This window comes from Myotis nattereri (assembly GCF_964212035.1).
Source record: "Myotis nattereri genome assembly, chromosome: X".
In the NCBI taxonomy this organism is placed as follows: domain Eukaryota; kingdom Metazoa; phylum Chordata; class Mammalia; order Chiroptera; family Vespertilionidae; genus Myotis; species Myotis nattereri.
This window is the reverse complement of record NC_138078.1, coordinates 51,086,934-51,102,929: the sequence shown is the minus strand read 5'-3', so window position 1 is coordinate 51,102,929 and position 15,996 is coordinate 51,086,934. Positions and strand designations below refer to the sequence as shown.

The following is a 15,996-nucleotide window of genomic DNA, read 5'->3' as shown; positions in this document are numbered from 1 at the left end:
TGGCAGCCGGCAGCCAGGCAGCTTGAAACTAACATGAGGCTTGCTTGCTTCAGTGATGTAGGAAACCAACGTTCCCCGCCTGCCTTGCCGGCCTCTGAGCCTGCAGTTTGAAACATTTTAACAAATATAGAAGCTAAACAAAACCCCAGAAACCTGCTTTCAGCCCGCCGGGATCTCAGAGCTGGAGCTGATACAGTGTTTCGATTGTAGAACCCAAACAAACCAGATACCTGCTTTCAGCAGCAGAGGCCTCAGAGCTGGAGCTAGAGCTAAAGCTGGCCCAGAATAAAAAAAAAAAAAGAAAAAAAGAAGCAGTTGGGAGCTTCAGTCACCTGCCAGCCTGAAAACAGTCCTCAGGCCCTCACCCAGACTGGCCAGGCACCCCAGTGGGGACCCCCACCCTGAAGGGTGTGTGACCAGCTGCAAACAGCCATCATCCCCTCACCCAGGCTGGCCAGGCACCACAGTGGGGACCCCCACCCTGATCCAGGACACCCTTCAGGGCAAACCAGCCAGCCCCACCCGTGCACCAGGCCTCTATCCTATATAGTAAAAGGGTAATATGCCTCCCAGCACCGGGATCAGCGGAGCCGCGAGGCCTCCCAAGTATCGGGATCAGCGGAGCCGAGAGGCCTCCTGGCACCGGGATCAGTGTGACATGGTGATCAGCTCCCCGGTCACCCTGCGGCTCTGTGTGTAACAGGGGGCGGGGCCACAACCTCCCTATCCGCCCTGCTCTGTTCATGACAGGGGAAGGCGCCCCAACCCCCTGATCAGCCCTGCTCTGTGCCTGATATGGGGGGAGCTCCCCAACCACCTGATCACCCTGCGGCTCTGTGTGTGACAAGGTACGGCGCCCCAACCCCCTCCCCCCCCACAGGCCCTGCTCTGTGTGTGACAGGGTAGAGAGCCATAACCTCCCCATTGGCCCTGCCCTGAGTGTGAGAGTGGCGGCGCCCCAACCCCCTGATCAGCCCTGCTCTGTGGGTGATAGAGGGTGGCGCCTCAACCCCCCCCCCCCACGGGCCCTGCTCTGTGTGTGATGGGGTAGAGCCATAACCTCCCCATCGGGCCTGTCCTGAGTGTGACAGTGGCGGCGCCCCAACCCCCTGATCGGCCCTGCTCTGTGGGTGATAGAGGGCAGCACCCCAACCCCCTGATCGGCCCTGCTCTGTGTGTGACAGGGGGCGGTGCCCCAACTCCCCTATAGGCCCTAATCTGTGAGTGACAGGGGGTGGCGCCGCAACCTCCCCATCGACCCTGTCTTGAGTGTGACAGGGGGCGGTGCCCCAACCCCCCAATTGGCCCTACCCTGAGCGTGACTGAGGGTGGCATCGCAACCTCCCAATCCACCCTGCTCTGTGCATGACAGGGGGCGGCGCCCCAACTCCCCAATCAGCCCTGCTCTGAGCCCGACCAGGGGCTGCACCTAAGGATTGGGCCTGCCCTCTGGCACCCGGGAGCAGGCCTAAGCCAGCAGGGTGTTATCTCCCGAGGGGTCCCAGACTGCGAGAGGGCACAGCCCAGGCTAAGGGACGCCCCCCTTCCCTTCCGAGTGCACAAATTTTTGTGCACCGGGCCTCTTGTCCTATCTAATAAAAGAGAAACATGGTAATTAGCATACAACCGCTACCCTTCCTATTGGCTAATCAAGGCAATATGCAAATTAACTGCCAGCCAAGATGGCGGCCGGCAGCCAGGCAGCTTGAAACTAACATGAGGCTTGCTTGCTTCAGTGACGGAGGACTCCAATGTTCCCCGCCTGCCGCTGCCGGCCTCTGAGCTGCAACTCTAAGCAACTATGTTACAAATATAGAAGCTAAACAAAACCCCAGAAACCTGCTTTAGTCGCCAGGCATCAGCCAGCAGGATCGCAACATTGTTTCAAATACAGAAGGTAAACAAAGGCCAGAAACCTGCTTTCAGCAGCGGAGGCCTAAGAGCTGGAGCCAAGCCTCAAAGCTAAAGCTGGCCCAGAATAAAAGAAAAAGAAAAAGAAAAAAAGGAGCGGTTGGGAGCTTCAGTCACCTGCCAGCCTGAAAACAGCCCTTAGCCCCTCACCCAGACTGGCCAGGCACCCCAGTGGGGACCCCCACCCTGATCCAGGACAACCTCAGGGCAAACCAGCCGGCCCCACCCGTGCACCAGGACTATATCCTATATAGTAAAAGGGTAATATGCCTCCCAGCACCTGGATCAGTGGAGCCGAGAGGCCTCCTGGCACCGGGATCAGTGTGACAGGGGGTAGCACCCAAACCCCCGATCGCCCTGCGGCTCTGTGTGTGACAGGGTGCGGCGCCCCAACCCCCTGATTGGCCTTGCTCTGTGTGTGACAGGGGGCAGTGCCCCAACTCCCCCTCCCCCCCCTCGCCACACACACATAGGCCCTGCTCTGTGTGTGACGGGGTAGAGCCATAACCTCCCCATCGGCCCTGCCCTGAGTGTGACAGTGGTGGTGCCCCAACCCCCTGATCGGCCCTGCTCTGTGGGTGATAGAGGGCAGTGTCCCAACCCCCTGATCCACCCTGCTCTGTGTGTGACAAGGTACGGAGCCCCAACCCCCCTGATGGGCCCTGCTCTGTGCGTGACAGGGGGCAGCGCCCCAACCCCCTGATTGGCCCTGCTCTGTGCATGACAGGGGGTGGCACTGCAACTTCCGCATTGACCCTGCCTTGAGTGTGACAAAGGGCGGTGCCCCAATCCCCCAATTGGCCCTACCCTGAGCGTGACATTGCAACCTTCCAATCCACCCTGCTCTGTGCATGTCAGGGGGCAGCGCCCCAACCCCCCAATTGGCCCTACCCTGAGCATGACTGAGGGTGGCATCACAACCTCTCGATCCGCCCTGCTCTGTGATGACAGGGGGCGGCGCCCCAACTCCCCAATCGGCCCTGCTCTGAGCCGGACCAGGGGCTGCACCTAGGGATTGGGTCTGCCCTCTGCCACCCGGGAGCAGGCCTAAGCAAGCAGGTCGTTATCTCCCGAGGGGTCCCAGACTGTGAGATGGCACAGGCCGGGCTGAGGGACCCCCCTCCCTCCCGAGTGCACAAATTTTTGTGCACTGGGCCTCTAGTATATAATAAGAGAGGGATATGCTAATTAGCCCATATATGCTAATTAGTCATGACCAGTATGCAGATTGACCATCTCTCAAACACAGAAGATGGCCACCCCCATATGGACACAAGATGGCTGCCACAAGATGACCGGCAGGAGCGGGCAGTTGGGGGTTACCAGGCTGGCAGGGGAGGGCCGTTGGGGGTGACCAGGTTGTCAGGGGAGGGTTGTTGAGGGGACCAGGCCTACAGGGAGGCAGTTGGGGGCAATCGGGCCTGCAGGAGAAGGCTGTTGTGGGGACAAGGCCTGCAGGGGAGGGCAGTTGGGGGCAACCAGGCCTGCAGGGGAAGGCAGTTGGGGGAAACCGGGCCTGCAGGGGAGGGCAGTTGGGGGTGATCGGGCTGGCAGGGGAACAGTTAGGCATCGATCAGGCTGGCAGGGGAGTGGTTAGGGGGTGATCAGGCTGGCAGGCAGAAGTTTAGGGGCAATCAGGTAGGCAGGCAGGCAAGCTGTTGGGAGTCAGCAGTCCTGGATTGTGAGAGGGATGTCTGACTGCCCTGTGGGATCGGGCCTAAAAGGGCAGTTGGACATCCCTTGAGGGGTCCCAGATTGGAGAGGGTGCAGGATGGGCTGAGGGACCCCTCCCCCAAGTGCATGAATTTCATGCACCGGGCCTCTAGTTACATATAAGGGAAATCTGGGTTAGAAGTAGATATTTCAGACCTGAAACAGTGTAAAACTTAGAGAAGAGGGTGGGATCCCACCAAAATCTAATATTTAAGGCTTAAGGAAAGGAAAAAATGCTAATCTAAATTATTCAGCTTTATTGAGATATAATTGGCATATAACATTGTGTAAGTTTAAGGTGTACAACCTTAAGATGATTTGGTATACAGATATATTGCAGAATGTTTACCCCAGTAAGGTTAGTTAACACAACCATCACCTCACATAATTACAATTTTTTTGTGGTGAGACCATTTAAGATCTATTCTCTTAGTAATTTGCAAGTATATAGTACATTGTGGTTAATTATAATCACCATGCTGTATATTAGATACCCAGAAATTGTTAATATTATGACTGAAAGTTTGTACTTTTTGACCACCATCTCCCATGTCCCCTATTCCTCAGCCCCTGGCAACTGCCATTTTATACTCTGTTTTTATGAGTTTGGCTTTTTATTTTTAGACTAGAGGCCCAATGCACGAAATTTGTGCACTGGGGGGTGAGGGGGTCCCTCAGCCCAGCCTGTCCCCCTCTCACAGTCCGGGAGCCCTCAGTGGATGTCCTACTGATGGCTTAGGCAGCAGAGGCTCGGAGCAGGTGTCATGTGTGTGTGTGCGTGTGTCCACCAGTGGCTGCCCCCAGCCGTGCCACAGAGGCTCGGAACAGGTGCCCCGTGTTTGTGTGTATGTGTGTGTGTGTGTGTGTGTGTGTGTGTCTACTGGGGGCCTGCCCCCAGCGGCATTGGAGGCTCAGAGCAGTTGCCCTGTCTGTGTGTGTGTGTGTGTGTGTGTGTGTGTGTGTGTGTCCCTGCTGGAGGCCTGCCCCCAGCTGCGTTGGAGGCTCGGAGCAGGCGTCCCGTGTGTGTGTGTGTGTGTGTGTGTGTGTGTGTGTGTGTGTCCCTGCTGGGGGCCTTCCACCAGCCATGTCAGAGGCTCAGAACAGGCACTCCATGTGTGTATGTATGTGTGTGTGTGTCCACTGGGGGCCTTCCCCCAGCCACACCATGGAGGCTTGGAGCAGGCACCCCTCTCTGTTGATATCTCAGGTTCCTGGCCATGCCTGTGTATTGTTCTCTTCCTTGAGCGGTGGCCAGGGCGGGCGAGAAGTTTGGCTTCCTCCATCGCTGGAGGCCACCCAAGCCTCCAGCTCCGTGACTGCCGCCATCTTTGTTGGGTTAATTTGCATACTCACCCTGATTGGCTGGTAGTGTAGTGGAGTGACATCAATTTGCATGTTTCTCTTTTATTAGTGTAGATTCTACATATAAGTGACATCATACAGCTTTTGTCTTTCTCTGATTTATTTCACATCTTCTTTAACCATTCATCTTTCAAAGGACACTTAGGTTGTTTCTGTGTATTGGCTATTGTGACTAGTGTTACAATGAACAAACAGGTACAGTAATCTCTTCAAGATAGTGGCTTCATTTCCTTCAGATATACACCCAGATGTGGGATTGCTGGATCATATGGTAGTTATATTTTTTCTCCTAAATATTATTTATTCAAAATTTTATTTATTTTATTGTTGAAAGTATTACATATGCCTCCCTTTTCCCTATTGGCCCCTTCTAGCACACCCCCATCAACTGCTCAGGCCTTCGCTACACTATTGTCTATGTCCATGCAATATGCATACTAATATATGCATACAAGTTCTTTGGTTGATCTCTTCCCACCCATACAACCACCCCACTGATATTCAACAGTCTGTTCCATGCTTCTATGTCTCTGGATCTATTTTATTCCTAAGTTTATTTTATTTATTAGATTCCACATATAAGTGAGATCATGTGATACTTTCTCTGACTGGCTTATTTCACTTAACATAATATTCTCCAGGTCGCTCCATGCTGTCTCAAAGGATAAGATCTATATCTATATCTATATCTATATCTATATCTATATCTATATCTATATCTATATCTATATCTACATCTACATCTACATCTATATCTATATATATTTCAGAGAGGAAAGGAGAAGGAGAGAGAGATAGAGACATCAGTGATGAGAGAGAATCATTGATTGGCTGCCCTGCATGCTCCACACTGGGGATCGAACCTGCAGCCCAGGCATGTGCCCTGACCTGTAATTGAACCGTGACTTCCTGGTTCATAGGTTGACACTCAACCACTGAGCCTTGCAGGCTGGGCAAGAGATCCTTCTTTTTCACAGCTGCATAGTTTTCCATGTACCCTAGATTTTTTTATCTGCTTATCTACTGAGGAGCACTTGAGTTGTTTCCAGATCTTAGCTATTGTAAATTGTGCAGCTATAAACACAGGGGTGCATATATTCTTTCTGATTGGTGTTTCGGGTTTCTTAGGATATATTCCTAGAAATGGGATCAAATGGAAGTTACATATTTAAGTTTTAAGGAATCTCCATACTGCTTTCCCTAGTGGCTATACCAATTTATAATTCCACCAACAGTTCACAAGGCTTTCCTTTTCTCCACATCCTCGCCAACACTTATCTTTTGTTGTTCTGATAACAGCCATTCTAACAAGTGTGAGGTGAGATATCATTGTGGTTTTAATTTTCATTTCCCTAATTACTAGTGAGGTTGAGCATTTTTTAATGTACCTGTTAGCCATTTGTATGTCTTCTTTGGAAAAAATGTTTATTCAGTTCCTCTACCCCATTTTTAAATTGAATCATTTGGGGATTTTTTTGTTTGTTTTTGTTTTGTTTTGTTTTGCTATTGAGTTGTATGAATTTCTAAATGGTCTTTTAACTTTTGTTAAATTTTCTTTTCTTTTCTGTTTTTAAATGGGTCATTTGTTGATTGCCTTGAGAAAGAAGAGACATCTGTGGGAGTGGGAGGAGGTAGAAAAGGCTATAGGGGTGATAAATAGTGATGGAAGGAGACTTGACTTGGGGTGGTGAGCACACATACTATACAGATGATGCATTATAGAATTGTACATCTGAAACCTATATAATTTTATATATAAAATTCACCCCAATAAATTCAATAAAAATAAAAATAGAAGCCCTAGCCAGCTTGGCTCAGTGGATAAAGCATCAGCCTGCGGACGGAAGGGTCCCAGGTTCGATTCTGGCCAAGGGCACATAAATGCCTGAGTTGCTGGCTCGATCCCCAGTGGGGGGCAAGCAGAAGGCAGCCGATCAATGATTCTCTCTCATCATTGATGTTTCTATCTCTCTCTCCTCCCTTTCTCTCTGAAATCAATAAAGAAATATATTAATAAATAAATAAATAAAAATAGAAGAGACATCTGTGTTTTTATTTACTCTTTTAAAATTCTCAGAATACAGCTTTAAGAAAAACTTAAGCATTTAAAATAAAGATATAAAGTGGATCTCCTGTAATAGACTCCTAGGAAGGTAGCAAATACCTTGGGATTATGGTGTTAGAACAAAATAAGGACAAAATGGCCTATATGAAATACCTCTGCTAACTGAAAAGAAACCCTAAGGTGCCTTTGATCTATCTAAAGGCGTGCTTGTTAGCTCAGTGGTGTGGACATAAGGTAAGCCTTGGTATTTGGAGACAGCAGTTTACCTCACAAATGTACATGAATGTTTATAGCAGCATTATTCATAATAGTCAAAAAGTGGAAACAACCCAAAAAGTCCATCAGCCAATGAATAGATATAAAAAATATGGTGTATATGTACAATGAAATATTATTCAGCCACAAAAAGAAATGAAGTACTGATACATGCTACAACAATGGTGAACCTAGAAAACATTATGATAAATGAAAGAAACCAGACATAAAATACCACATATTCTATGATTCCATTATATGACATGTCCAGAATTGACAAATCCAGAGACAGAAAGTGGATTAGTGGTTTCCAGGGTATGGGTGAGATAAGGGAATGAGGAGTGATTGGTAATGTGAACCGGATTTCTTTTGGGGTGGGAGGGGGGGAAGTCCTGAAAAATGCTCTAAAATCAGATAGTGGTAGTGGTTGCACAACTCTGTGAATATATTAAATACTGAATTTCATACTTTAAACCAGATTAAATTTATAGTATGCAAAATATATGTCAGTTTTAAAAATGCATGAAAACAACAACAATAGCAACTAGAGTGGTGTCTACTCAGGCTGCTTGGCAGTCATTTGAGCCTTCCAGGCCCTGACAGGTTGGGCTCAAAGAGGAAAGCCAGTAGGGAGCCCAACAGGGAGCATGCATGTCTGGGCCTGAGGGGCCTCAGGATGTCTCCATCTGAGTAATGACTGAGTGAAGCAACTCAGGGACAGCAATTACAAGGAATCTCTGCCAAGGAAGGAATTCCTGATGCCCTCCCTGACCACACATAGCCCTTCTTCTTCTTTCTTTTCCCACTTTTGGGTAGTAGCAAATGAGTCTCCTCTTTGAGGCACTCAGCTTCTTCAGTCACAAGAAAAGCAGCTTTTGGGTCTTTGAGCAGCCCAACAGGGTCTTGTGCTGGTCAAACAGTTTGTGCAGGGCTTCCATATAGAGTGTGTGGTATTTATCCACCATCTCCTGGCTCGGCTTCTCAATCTTGGGCACTGGCAGAGGCTCCCCGACTGCCAAGAGAAATGAGAAAGGAGAAAGGGCAAGTGTTAGAATCTTGTGTTCCATAAACCTCCTTCTTCCTACCTCCTGGGCCCAATTCTCTCACATCTCAAATTAACTCCCAGCTTCTCCCCCTCTACTGCCCTTTTCTTTGGTGCGGGTAGGGTGGTCAGGGCTCAGGTGGAAGTTGACAAAGAGCTGAGGTGCCCTTGGGCTGAGACCAGCACTCACCCACGGTGGTGATAGGCAGTGGATATGGCAGGAGCCCAGCAGAGCCTCTGCTGAAGCCTCGTCCGTAGAAGACACAGCAATAGAAACCAAAGAGACGGCGGAAACAGCTCTGAAACTTATACATCCAGCTGTCCTTCTGGAACAGTACCTGCTCATACACCTCAGTTTCTCCAAAAGTAAAGGTAGGGACCAGATGAGCCCTGTAGGAAAACCATAATTTATTTCCCAGACACATTCTAGAGTGGAATCCACCCAGGAAAAATATTTGTTCATGGCCAGGCCCTCATCCATTATGAAATCCCTGTGGCATAAAGTATTTCTTCTTGGACTAAACAGGGCTCCAACACTTAGTGTCTCTTGTCCTGGAATTTTCAAGCCCAGTGAAAGTGCTATACCTGGGCTAGGATTACAAGGGCAAAATATGGGGGTGCAGGGAAGAAAGAGGAGTTTGGGCAGAGATCCCCAGAGACCCACACAGTGCAAAGAAAAGATTCCAGGAGGGTTCAGGGAGGGGAATAGCTGACTGTTTCTACTAGTAGGATGCACAGAGATAACAATAATTTTGGACAGACGTGTCCATACAATATGCCTCTCACCCACAGGGACTATGCATAACGTATTCTGTCCTTGGGTCTTTGGATTTAGCCCAGAAAAAAGTTGTTCCCTTCTCATAGGCCATGGGAATCCACCCTGACAGTGCCCCAGGTAAGGAATCAGGCTCCTTAAGTCTTCCTGTGAGAGAAGTGTAAAGAGAACACAATCTCTCTTATACAAATCTTTGTGAGTTACTAATAGTAATCTCTCAGCACTCTGACCTACATTACCTTACTGGGTCTTCATAGCAGAGACAGTGGAGGACACAGTGTGTGTGTGTGTGTTTGAGGGAGGGAGGTATTTTCATTACCTTCCAGATACAGAAGCTCAGGTTCAGAAGTGGGAAGGTCAGTCAGGTAATCGGTGAGTGGCGGGACCTGGACTAGGACCCCAGGACTCCTTCCTCTGAGCTCAGAACTCTCTCCCCCTAAATTTGTTCCAAACTAATCAACAGACCACTCTTCTCATTAGAAGAAACGCTTCCCTCTTTTCTGAGTCTGTAGTAGGACAATTGTCCCTGTGTTCAGTGCGTCTGCCTGCTGACCTGGTAGGACACACCACATCTCCAGCTCCTTATCTCCTCTCTTTTCCCCTATGTCAGTGTGACTAATGTGTATCCATCGTTTACTGTGTGCCAGGCACATGGTCAGTGTTTTATGAACATGAATTCATTCAAACCCCACAATAATCCAATGAAGTAGATACAATTATTAGTAGCTATGTTATAAAGATGAAAACATGAAAGCTCGGAATAGTTGAGTAAGCTGTTTCAGAGTGCAGGGTAAGTCATGGAGCCAGGATTTTAAATCAGGCCCCTGACTCCAGATCCTGGTGCATACTGACCATACTGTACTACCTCTTACACTTAACATTAAGGAAAAATGTAGATATTGATGTTGAGAGAGATAGTGTAGGAGTCCTCTATATACCATGGCAGCTCTAGCCAATTCCTCTCATAATGAATCTGGGTTTGTAGTTTAGCTTGCTGTGAAAAGGTCTAGTTAGCTCAGAAGGAGTATCTGACCTGAACCTTTTTGAAATTCTGTGACCATCTCCCCTATTTACTAGTAAGTTCAATGAGAGCAAGAGTCATGTTTCATTTATCTTGGCATTGCTTACCAGAGCATGCTGCTCAGAGAAGGCCACCCACCCTTGCCCTGGGAGGAACACCTACCCATGCTGGAGGGCAGTGCGCACAAACCCTTTGCGCTTCTGGAGGATGAGGGTGGTGGCGTTGGGCACACTTTGCAGGGCCTCACCCACCCCTCCCACTACAATGCCCACAAGGTTGCCAGTGCCGTGGCTCAGCAGGTAGTCGATGGCTGGCTGACTCACGGAGCACACACCTGAAAGAATCAAGGAGCACAGACAGGAGCAAAATGATCAGGAGAGGAAAAAAGGCTGAGAGAGAATACCCTCTGCTCTACTCCTCACTGGCTTGTTTGTGTGCCCTTTGATCCCATGTGTCCCAGGAGGAGAGGTAATGAGATGGGACAAAGGGTGTGGAGAAGAGAAGGCTGTGGGCAAACACATCTCACTTTGAGGCAATATCTCCACTTTTGTAGGAGGCACTGGGTCAAAACTATAGCAGAAAGGTTTTCAGTGAGACAACCAGGACTTTCTGAATTCTATTATAATTCTACTCTTTTGCTTTATCACCTTTAATTTCAACAGCGATTATTTATTGAGCACATATTCTGTGGCAGACACTATATTGAACACTTGACTTGTATTGTCTCATTTAGTCAACACACCACATCTGAGATCAGACAATCAGCAGCAGCACCACTTTACATATGAGGAAACTGAGACCAATAGAGATTCAGTAGATTGCCCTCCAAGCATGTCAACCTTGCAGCCTCAAGGCTTGTGGCCCGCAGGCCATGAGTTTGACATGCTTGTGTGACCACAGTTTAGCTCCAGAACATATGCTTTTAACTACTATGCTATAAGGCCGGGGGGGGGGGGGGTGAGAGGGTTTGAGAGGCAGGATATGGGAGGCTTAAAAAGGTGCATCTCCAAGAGGAGAAATGGGTTAGAAGATCTAGTATGGTCAGAAGCACCTTTGGCCATGAGGTAGTCCCTAATCAAGGGGATCTTGAAGAACCAGGATAGCGTGGCCAAGTGGGGAGTAATGCCTGGGAAGATCTTCGAGAAGCCTGTGGCCTCAGTGCAGAAGTTGCAGAAGGCGCCAAAGGTCAAGAGGCCATGGGGATGAACCCCCATGAGGTAGTTGTGCTCAGGTGACAGGTCTTTAGTCTTCAGGATCTGCAGTCATGGAGAGAAATTACAGAGGTGGTGGAATGAGATCACATGGGGAAGCAAAGGTGGAGACACTTCAGGGATCAGGGCACTCTCTAAACCAGACCTTTTCAACACATAGGCCATGAGTGGGATTCAGGGGCTGAGGTATTGGTCTTCTCAGTTCCTGAGAAACCAGGCAGAGTCTGGGCAGCTGAACTGCAGGGTCTCTTGCCTATGGCTACACGGAGTCTCAACCATTTATGTCAGTGCACTTCGTGGATGGTATCATTTTCTATGAGTGCTCTTAAGTGAAAAAGATCAGCAAACTCACCTCTAAAAATCAGGAAAGTGTTTGTTGTCTGTTCCAAAGTGTGCTCAGAGGATCAGTGTAGCAGTATATTTCTAGACCCCCTTCCTGGTATTTTCTCCCCAACCCCATTTCAGTGCCCACCTAAGTAACTTTTATTGAGTGCCTTTCCTTATCCATCATTTGAACTACTTGTATACCTTGTACTAAACCATAAATATACAATCTGTCCTCCCCACTAGATATGAGCACCTTGATGGCAGAGGACGGTATTCTACTCACTTCTCTGTACCCCAAACCTGTGGTACAAAGTAGGCTTTCAATCAGTGTTTGTTAAACTGAACTGAACTGCATTTCCATTTCTGCCTGTCATCTGGTAGACCATGCCAAGGGCATCCAAAGTGTCCTAGCAGAGTAATGAACACTTGGCAGCAATGTTGGATCATAAAGTATGTCTAGCTTGCACTGAGATATGTGTGGGATGCTCATTTCCCCTATGGACAACCCTAGTCATTTGACATAAATGCCTAGTATTTAGGGAACTGTGAAGGGTGCTAAGGAAGAGACACTTACCGTGATGGGGAAATAGTCCCTGATCTGGGTCCAGACATACCAGTTCCTTACCCAGGTGGATCGCCTGCCACCTGAAACAGAAATATCAGTAGGGATAGTGTCTGTGTGTGTCAATCCAACCATTCCCAGGCCTTTCCTAGCAGCATAAAGGGACCATGGCTTTACTAGAGAGCTGGAAAAGAAAAAGACCCCAGGGTGGTCCTGGCTGGCCCAGTTCCTGTAGCTCTGAGAATTGTGATGAAAGGCCTTTGGTATGGTGAGTGGGACTCCCTAGTTACAGGTTAAGATGGAACATTCTTAGGTCCTATTCTTTCTAGGCCCACGAGTCTTACCTTGTTCTGGGGTCTTCCAGTCCAGGAAAAGCCAGGCAAAGTAAAGGGCTGGTAGTAGCCACAAGGATGTAAACAGCAGGTAAATGAACAATGGCTGCACGATCCAAACTGATGAGAGAGCAAGACCAAATTTGTGCTGCCAGAGGAACTTGACCATGTCCAGCCCTATTAAGAAACTACACAAGCCTCTGGTCCTGGCCTTCTGCACAATTCAGCTCCTTTCCATCCACTATCCATGTCTACTTTTCCTTCAAATGTTTCCTCTGTCATCTAGCACACACCAGTTCTATTTCTTTGCTTACCTGTCACCGCTGTCTACCTGCCTCCCTGCCAATCCACCATCCCTCTACTCCTTCTTCCTGCCTGCCATCAGCTTTTACCCGGCTCCCATTTGCCCACCATCTTATTTCTCTTGTCTCCCTCCCTATCCATTATCCTTGAACCCTGTTAAACCACTAGCCCATCCTCCTTTGCCCATATACTGTCCATATCTCCCCACACCCCACCCAAACAACATCTGTATCCCATCCACCATTCTTGTCCTCTCGCCCTTCACCATTACTTCCATTATCTCTATTCTCTACGCCACCGCACGCCCCTCCCTGCCCATATTCCCTCCCAGAAGGGAAAACTGGTTCAAACACAGGCTATATACTTTTCTAAGTCTGTAATGCTAATGCTTCCTCTCTCCCACTCCCCATGCTTCCTTATGATCATGAACTTATCATGCCTATTCCCTGGACCTCCTTTCCCTTCTCCAGATAGCAAGGGTTAGCAAGTGGTTGAAAGGAGCTAGAGCTACTCATATCCACCATGACCCTGTTCTACCCCCTGCCTGTCTTTACTGCCCCTGGGGTTCTATCTTTTCCTTCTCCAGGGCACTCATGAAACTCGAGACTCCTTGCCTTTACTCTGCAGTACCATCTGAGATGATGAAAGGCCAGAGGTGAGACTTTTTATGAACTTAAAAATCACCCCAGATCTCGCCCTGGCCCCTGACTCTGGCTTCTTGCCATGCATTCTTAGATTAGTACTCACATAAGGCAAGGTAGCTCAAGGGCCAATGCAGAAGTATGAGACTCTGGAAATGCTTAGGCTGCTTAAAACAAGGCATGATACCCAGGAGCCTGACAGAGGCGAAGATCCCAGAACAGTGTTCCAAACAAAGGTGCCACCAGCCTCTGGAAGCTCACTCAGTAGTGACTATGAGGCTTTTTACCTGCTCTCTTCCCGGTCTTGTGCTGTCCCACACCTACCACCCGCTTCAGGGGCAGGCTCTGGAGTACTAAGGACTGCCCTATCAGATCTGAGCCCTGGCCTCTGCACATTTGCCCTTTGACTCTTTCTTCTGTGCTTATTGGGAAATCAGGATCGAGAAAGTTGAGGACTGCAATCTAGTCCTACTGACCCAGAAATCCAGAGAAGAAAAACATCTCACAGGCCACTTGGAGAGTACAGGGTTTGTGACCTCAGGGAGATGGCTGGTGGGAGGGGAGCTCTGGAGGTTTGTGGGGGTGGGGAGCACCTGGGATTAGGTCTCTGTTGTAACTGACTGTTGACCTGAGGCAGCCTGGTTTGGGGCTGTCCCCTCTTTTAACTTTCTATTATAAAAATTTCCAAACACACACAAAACTAGAGAAAGAAAGAAATTTTCATCTTTGTGTTCATCTTCATACTATTAATATTTTGCCATACTTGTTTCATTTATCTCCTTACTTCCTTTTTTCTTGGAGTGTTTTTAAGAAATTCTAAGGCTTGTCATTTCATTCCTAAATACTTCACTATGCATCAACAAAAATATGGATTTTTCTTCCATAATAACAATGCCACTATCAGCCTTAACAAATTTACTAATTCTGTAATAACATCTAATAGCCAGTCCATATTCAAATATCTTTTTATAGTTGGTTCATTTGAATCAGGATCCAAATAAGATCCACTGATTATATTTGGATGCTGTGTCTCTTAAGTTTCTCTTGCTCTCTAATTTTTTTATTGTAAAATAAAACTCAAATACAAAAAACTACCTAAAACAAATGTATAGCTTAATGAATTATTATAAGATAAACACCTTGCAGCCACCACTAGGTAAAGAAAGAAAACGTTTCCACCCACTCCAGAAGCCTCCCCCTGTGCCCCATTTCAATCACAACCCTCTTTCTTCTCCCAAACTAACCATTATCTTGACATTTAGAGTAATTTTTTCCTTGCCTTTCTATGGTTTTATTACCCAAATGTACTTCCCTAATGACTATGGTTTAGTCTTGCCCATAAAAATAGATATGACCCTTAAATTGTCTATTTTAAATTTTTTTATTTTGGAATAATTTTAGATTTATGGGAGAGTTCAAAGATAATATAGAGAGTTCCCTATACCCTTCACTTAGCTTCCCCTTGTTAACATCTTAAATAACCATCGTATAGCTATCACAGATTATTTATCCCTATACAGATTATCTGTTGAAGAACCCATGGCATTTGACCTGGAGAATTGCCCACAGCCTGGATTTTGTTTACTGCATGCTCATGGTGCACTTCAGCAGGTTCCTGGGGATTTCCAGTAGATTGGCAGTTGGATTCAAAGACTAGATTGGACTCAGGTTTCAGCCCTTTGGTAAGATCTTTATTTGCTTTATTTTCTTTCTCTCTTTCTTTCTTCCTTTCTTTCTTTCTTTCTCTCTCTCTTTCTTTCTTTCTTTCTTTCTTTCTTTCTTTCTTTCTTTCTTTCTTTCTTTCTTTCTTTCTTTCTTTCCCTTCCTTCCTTCCTTCCTTCCTTCCTTCCTTCCTTCCTTCCTTCCTTCCTTCCTTCCTTCCTTCTGTGTGTGTCTGTGTGTGTGTGTGTTAACTCTCACTTGAAGACTTTTTCCCATTAATTTTTAGAGAGAGTAGAGGGAGGGTGGGAGAGAGAGAAACATCAATGTGAGAGAGACACATCGATTGGTTGCCTCCCGAACTTGCCCCAATTGGGGTCGGGGATCTAATCTGCAACCCAGGTATGTGCCCTTGACCTGGAATCGAACCCACGACCCTTCAGTGCATGGGCCGATGTCCTAAGGGCCAGAGTTTTATTTGCTTTTAATACAGAACAATCCCCCTTCCTACCAGCTATTTTTTTTTCATCATGCCATTGACCTATTGAAAACTGTTCTCACTTGGAGTAAGCCAGTCTTCCAGACTTCAGCACCAGCTCTCATGAGCAGGGGTGGGAGTGTGGAAACTAGTTCCTGGGTGAGTCCCAAATGCAGGCCAAAGTGGGAGGGGGAAAAGGAAACCTCCACCTGTCAGACTGGCTATCATCAACAAATCAACAAACGACAAGTGCTGGAGAGGATGTGGAGAAAAAGGAACACTTGTGCACTGCTGGTGGGAATGCAGACTGGTGCAGCCACTATGGAAGACAGTATGGAG

General features: G+C 47.6%; 1 protein-coding gene across 1 annotated transcript; it reads right to left on the bottom strand.

The window, feature by feature from the left end:
- Positions 1 to 8,163: 8,163 nt before the first annotated feature.
- AWAT1 (acyl-CoA wax alcohol acyltransferase 1) lies at positions 8,164 to 13,702 on the bottom strand (the record flags this gene model as incomplete). Its single annotated transcript, XM_081115134.1, has 7 exons — positions 8,164 to 8,318; positions 8,539 to 8,738; positions 10,307 to 10,478; positions 11,196 to 11,400; positions 12,257 to 12,327; positions 12,589 to 12,696; positions 13,627 to 13,702. The coding sequence occupies 7 exons, from the start codon at positions 13,700 to 13,702 to the stop codon at positions 8,164 to 8,166; spliced, it is 987 nt and encodes a 328-aa protein (XP_080971260.1).
- Between the last annotated feature and the right edge of the window lie 2,294 nt (positions 13,703 to 15,996).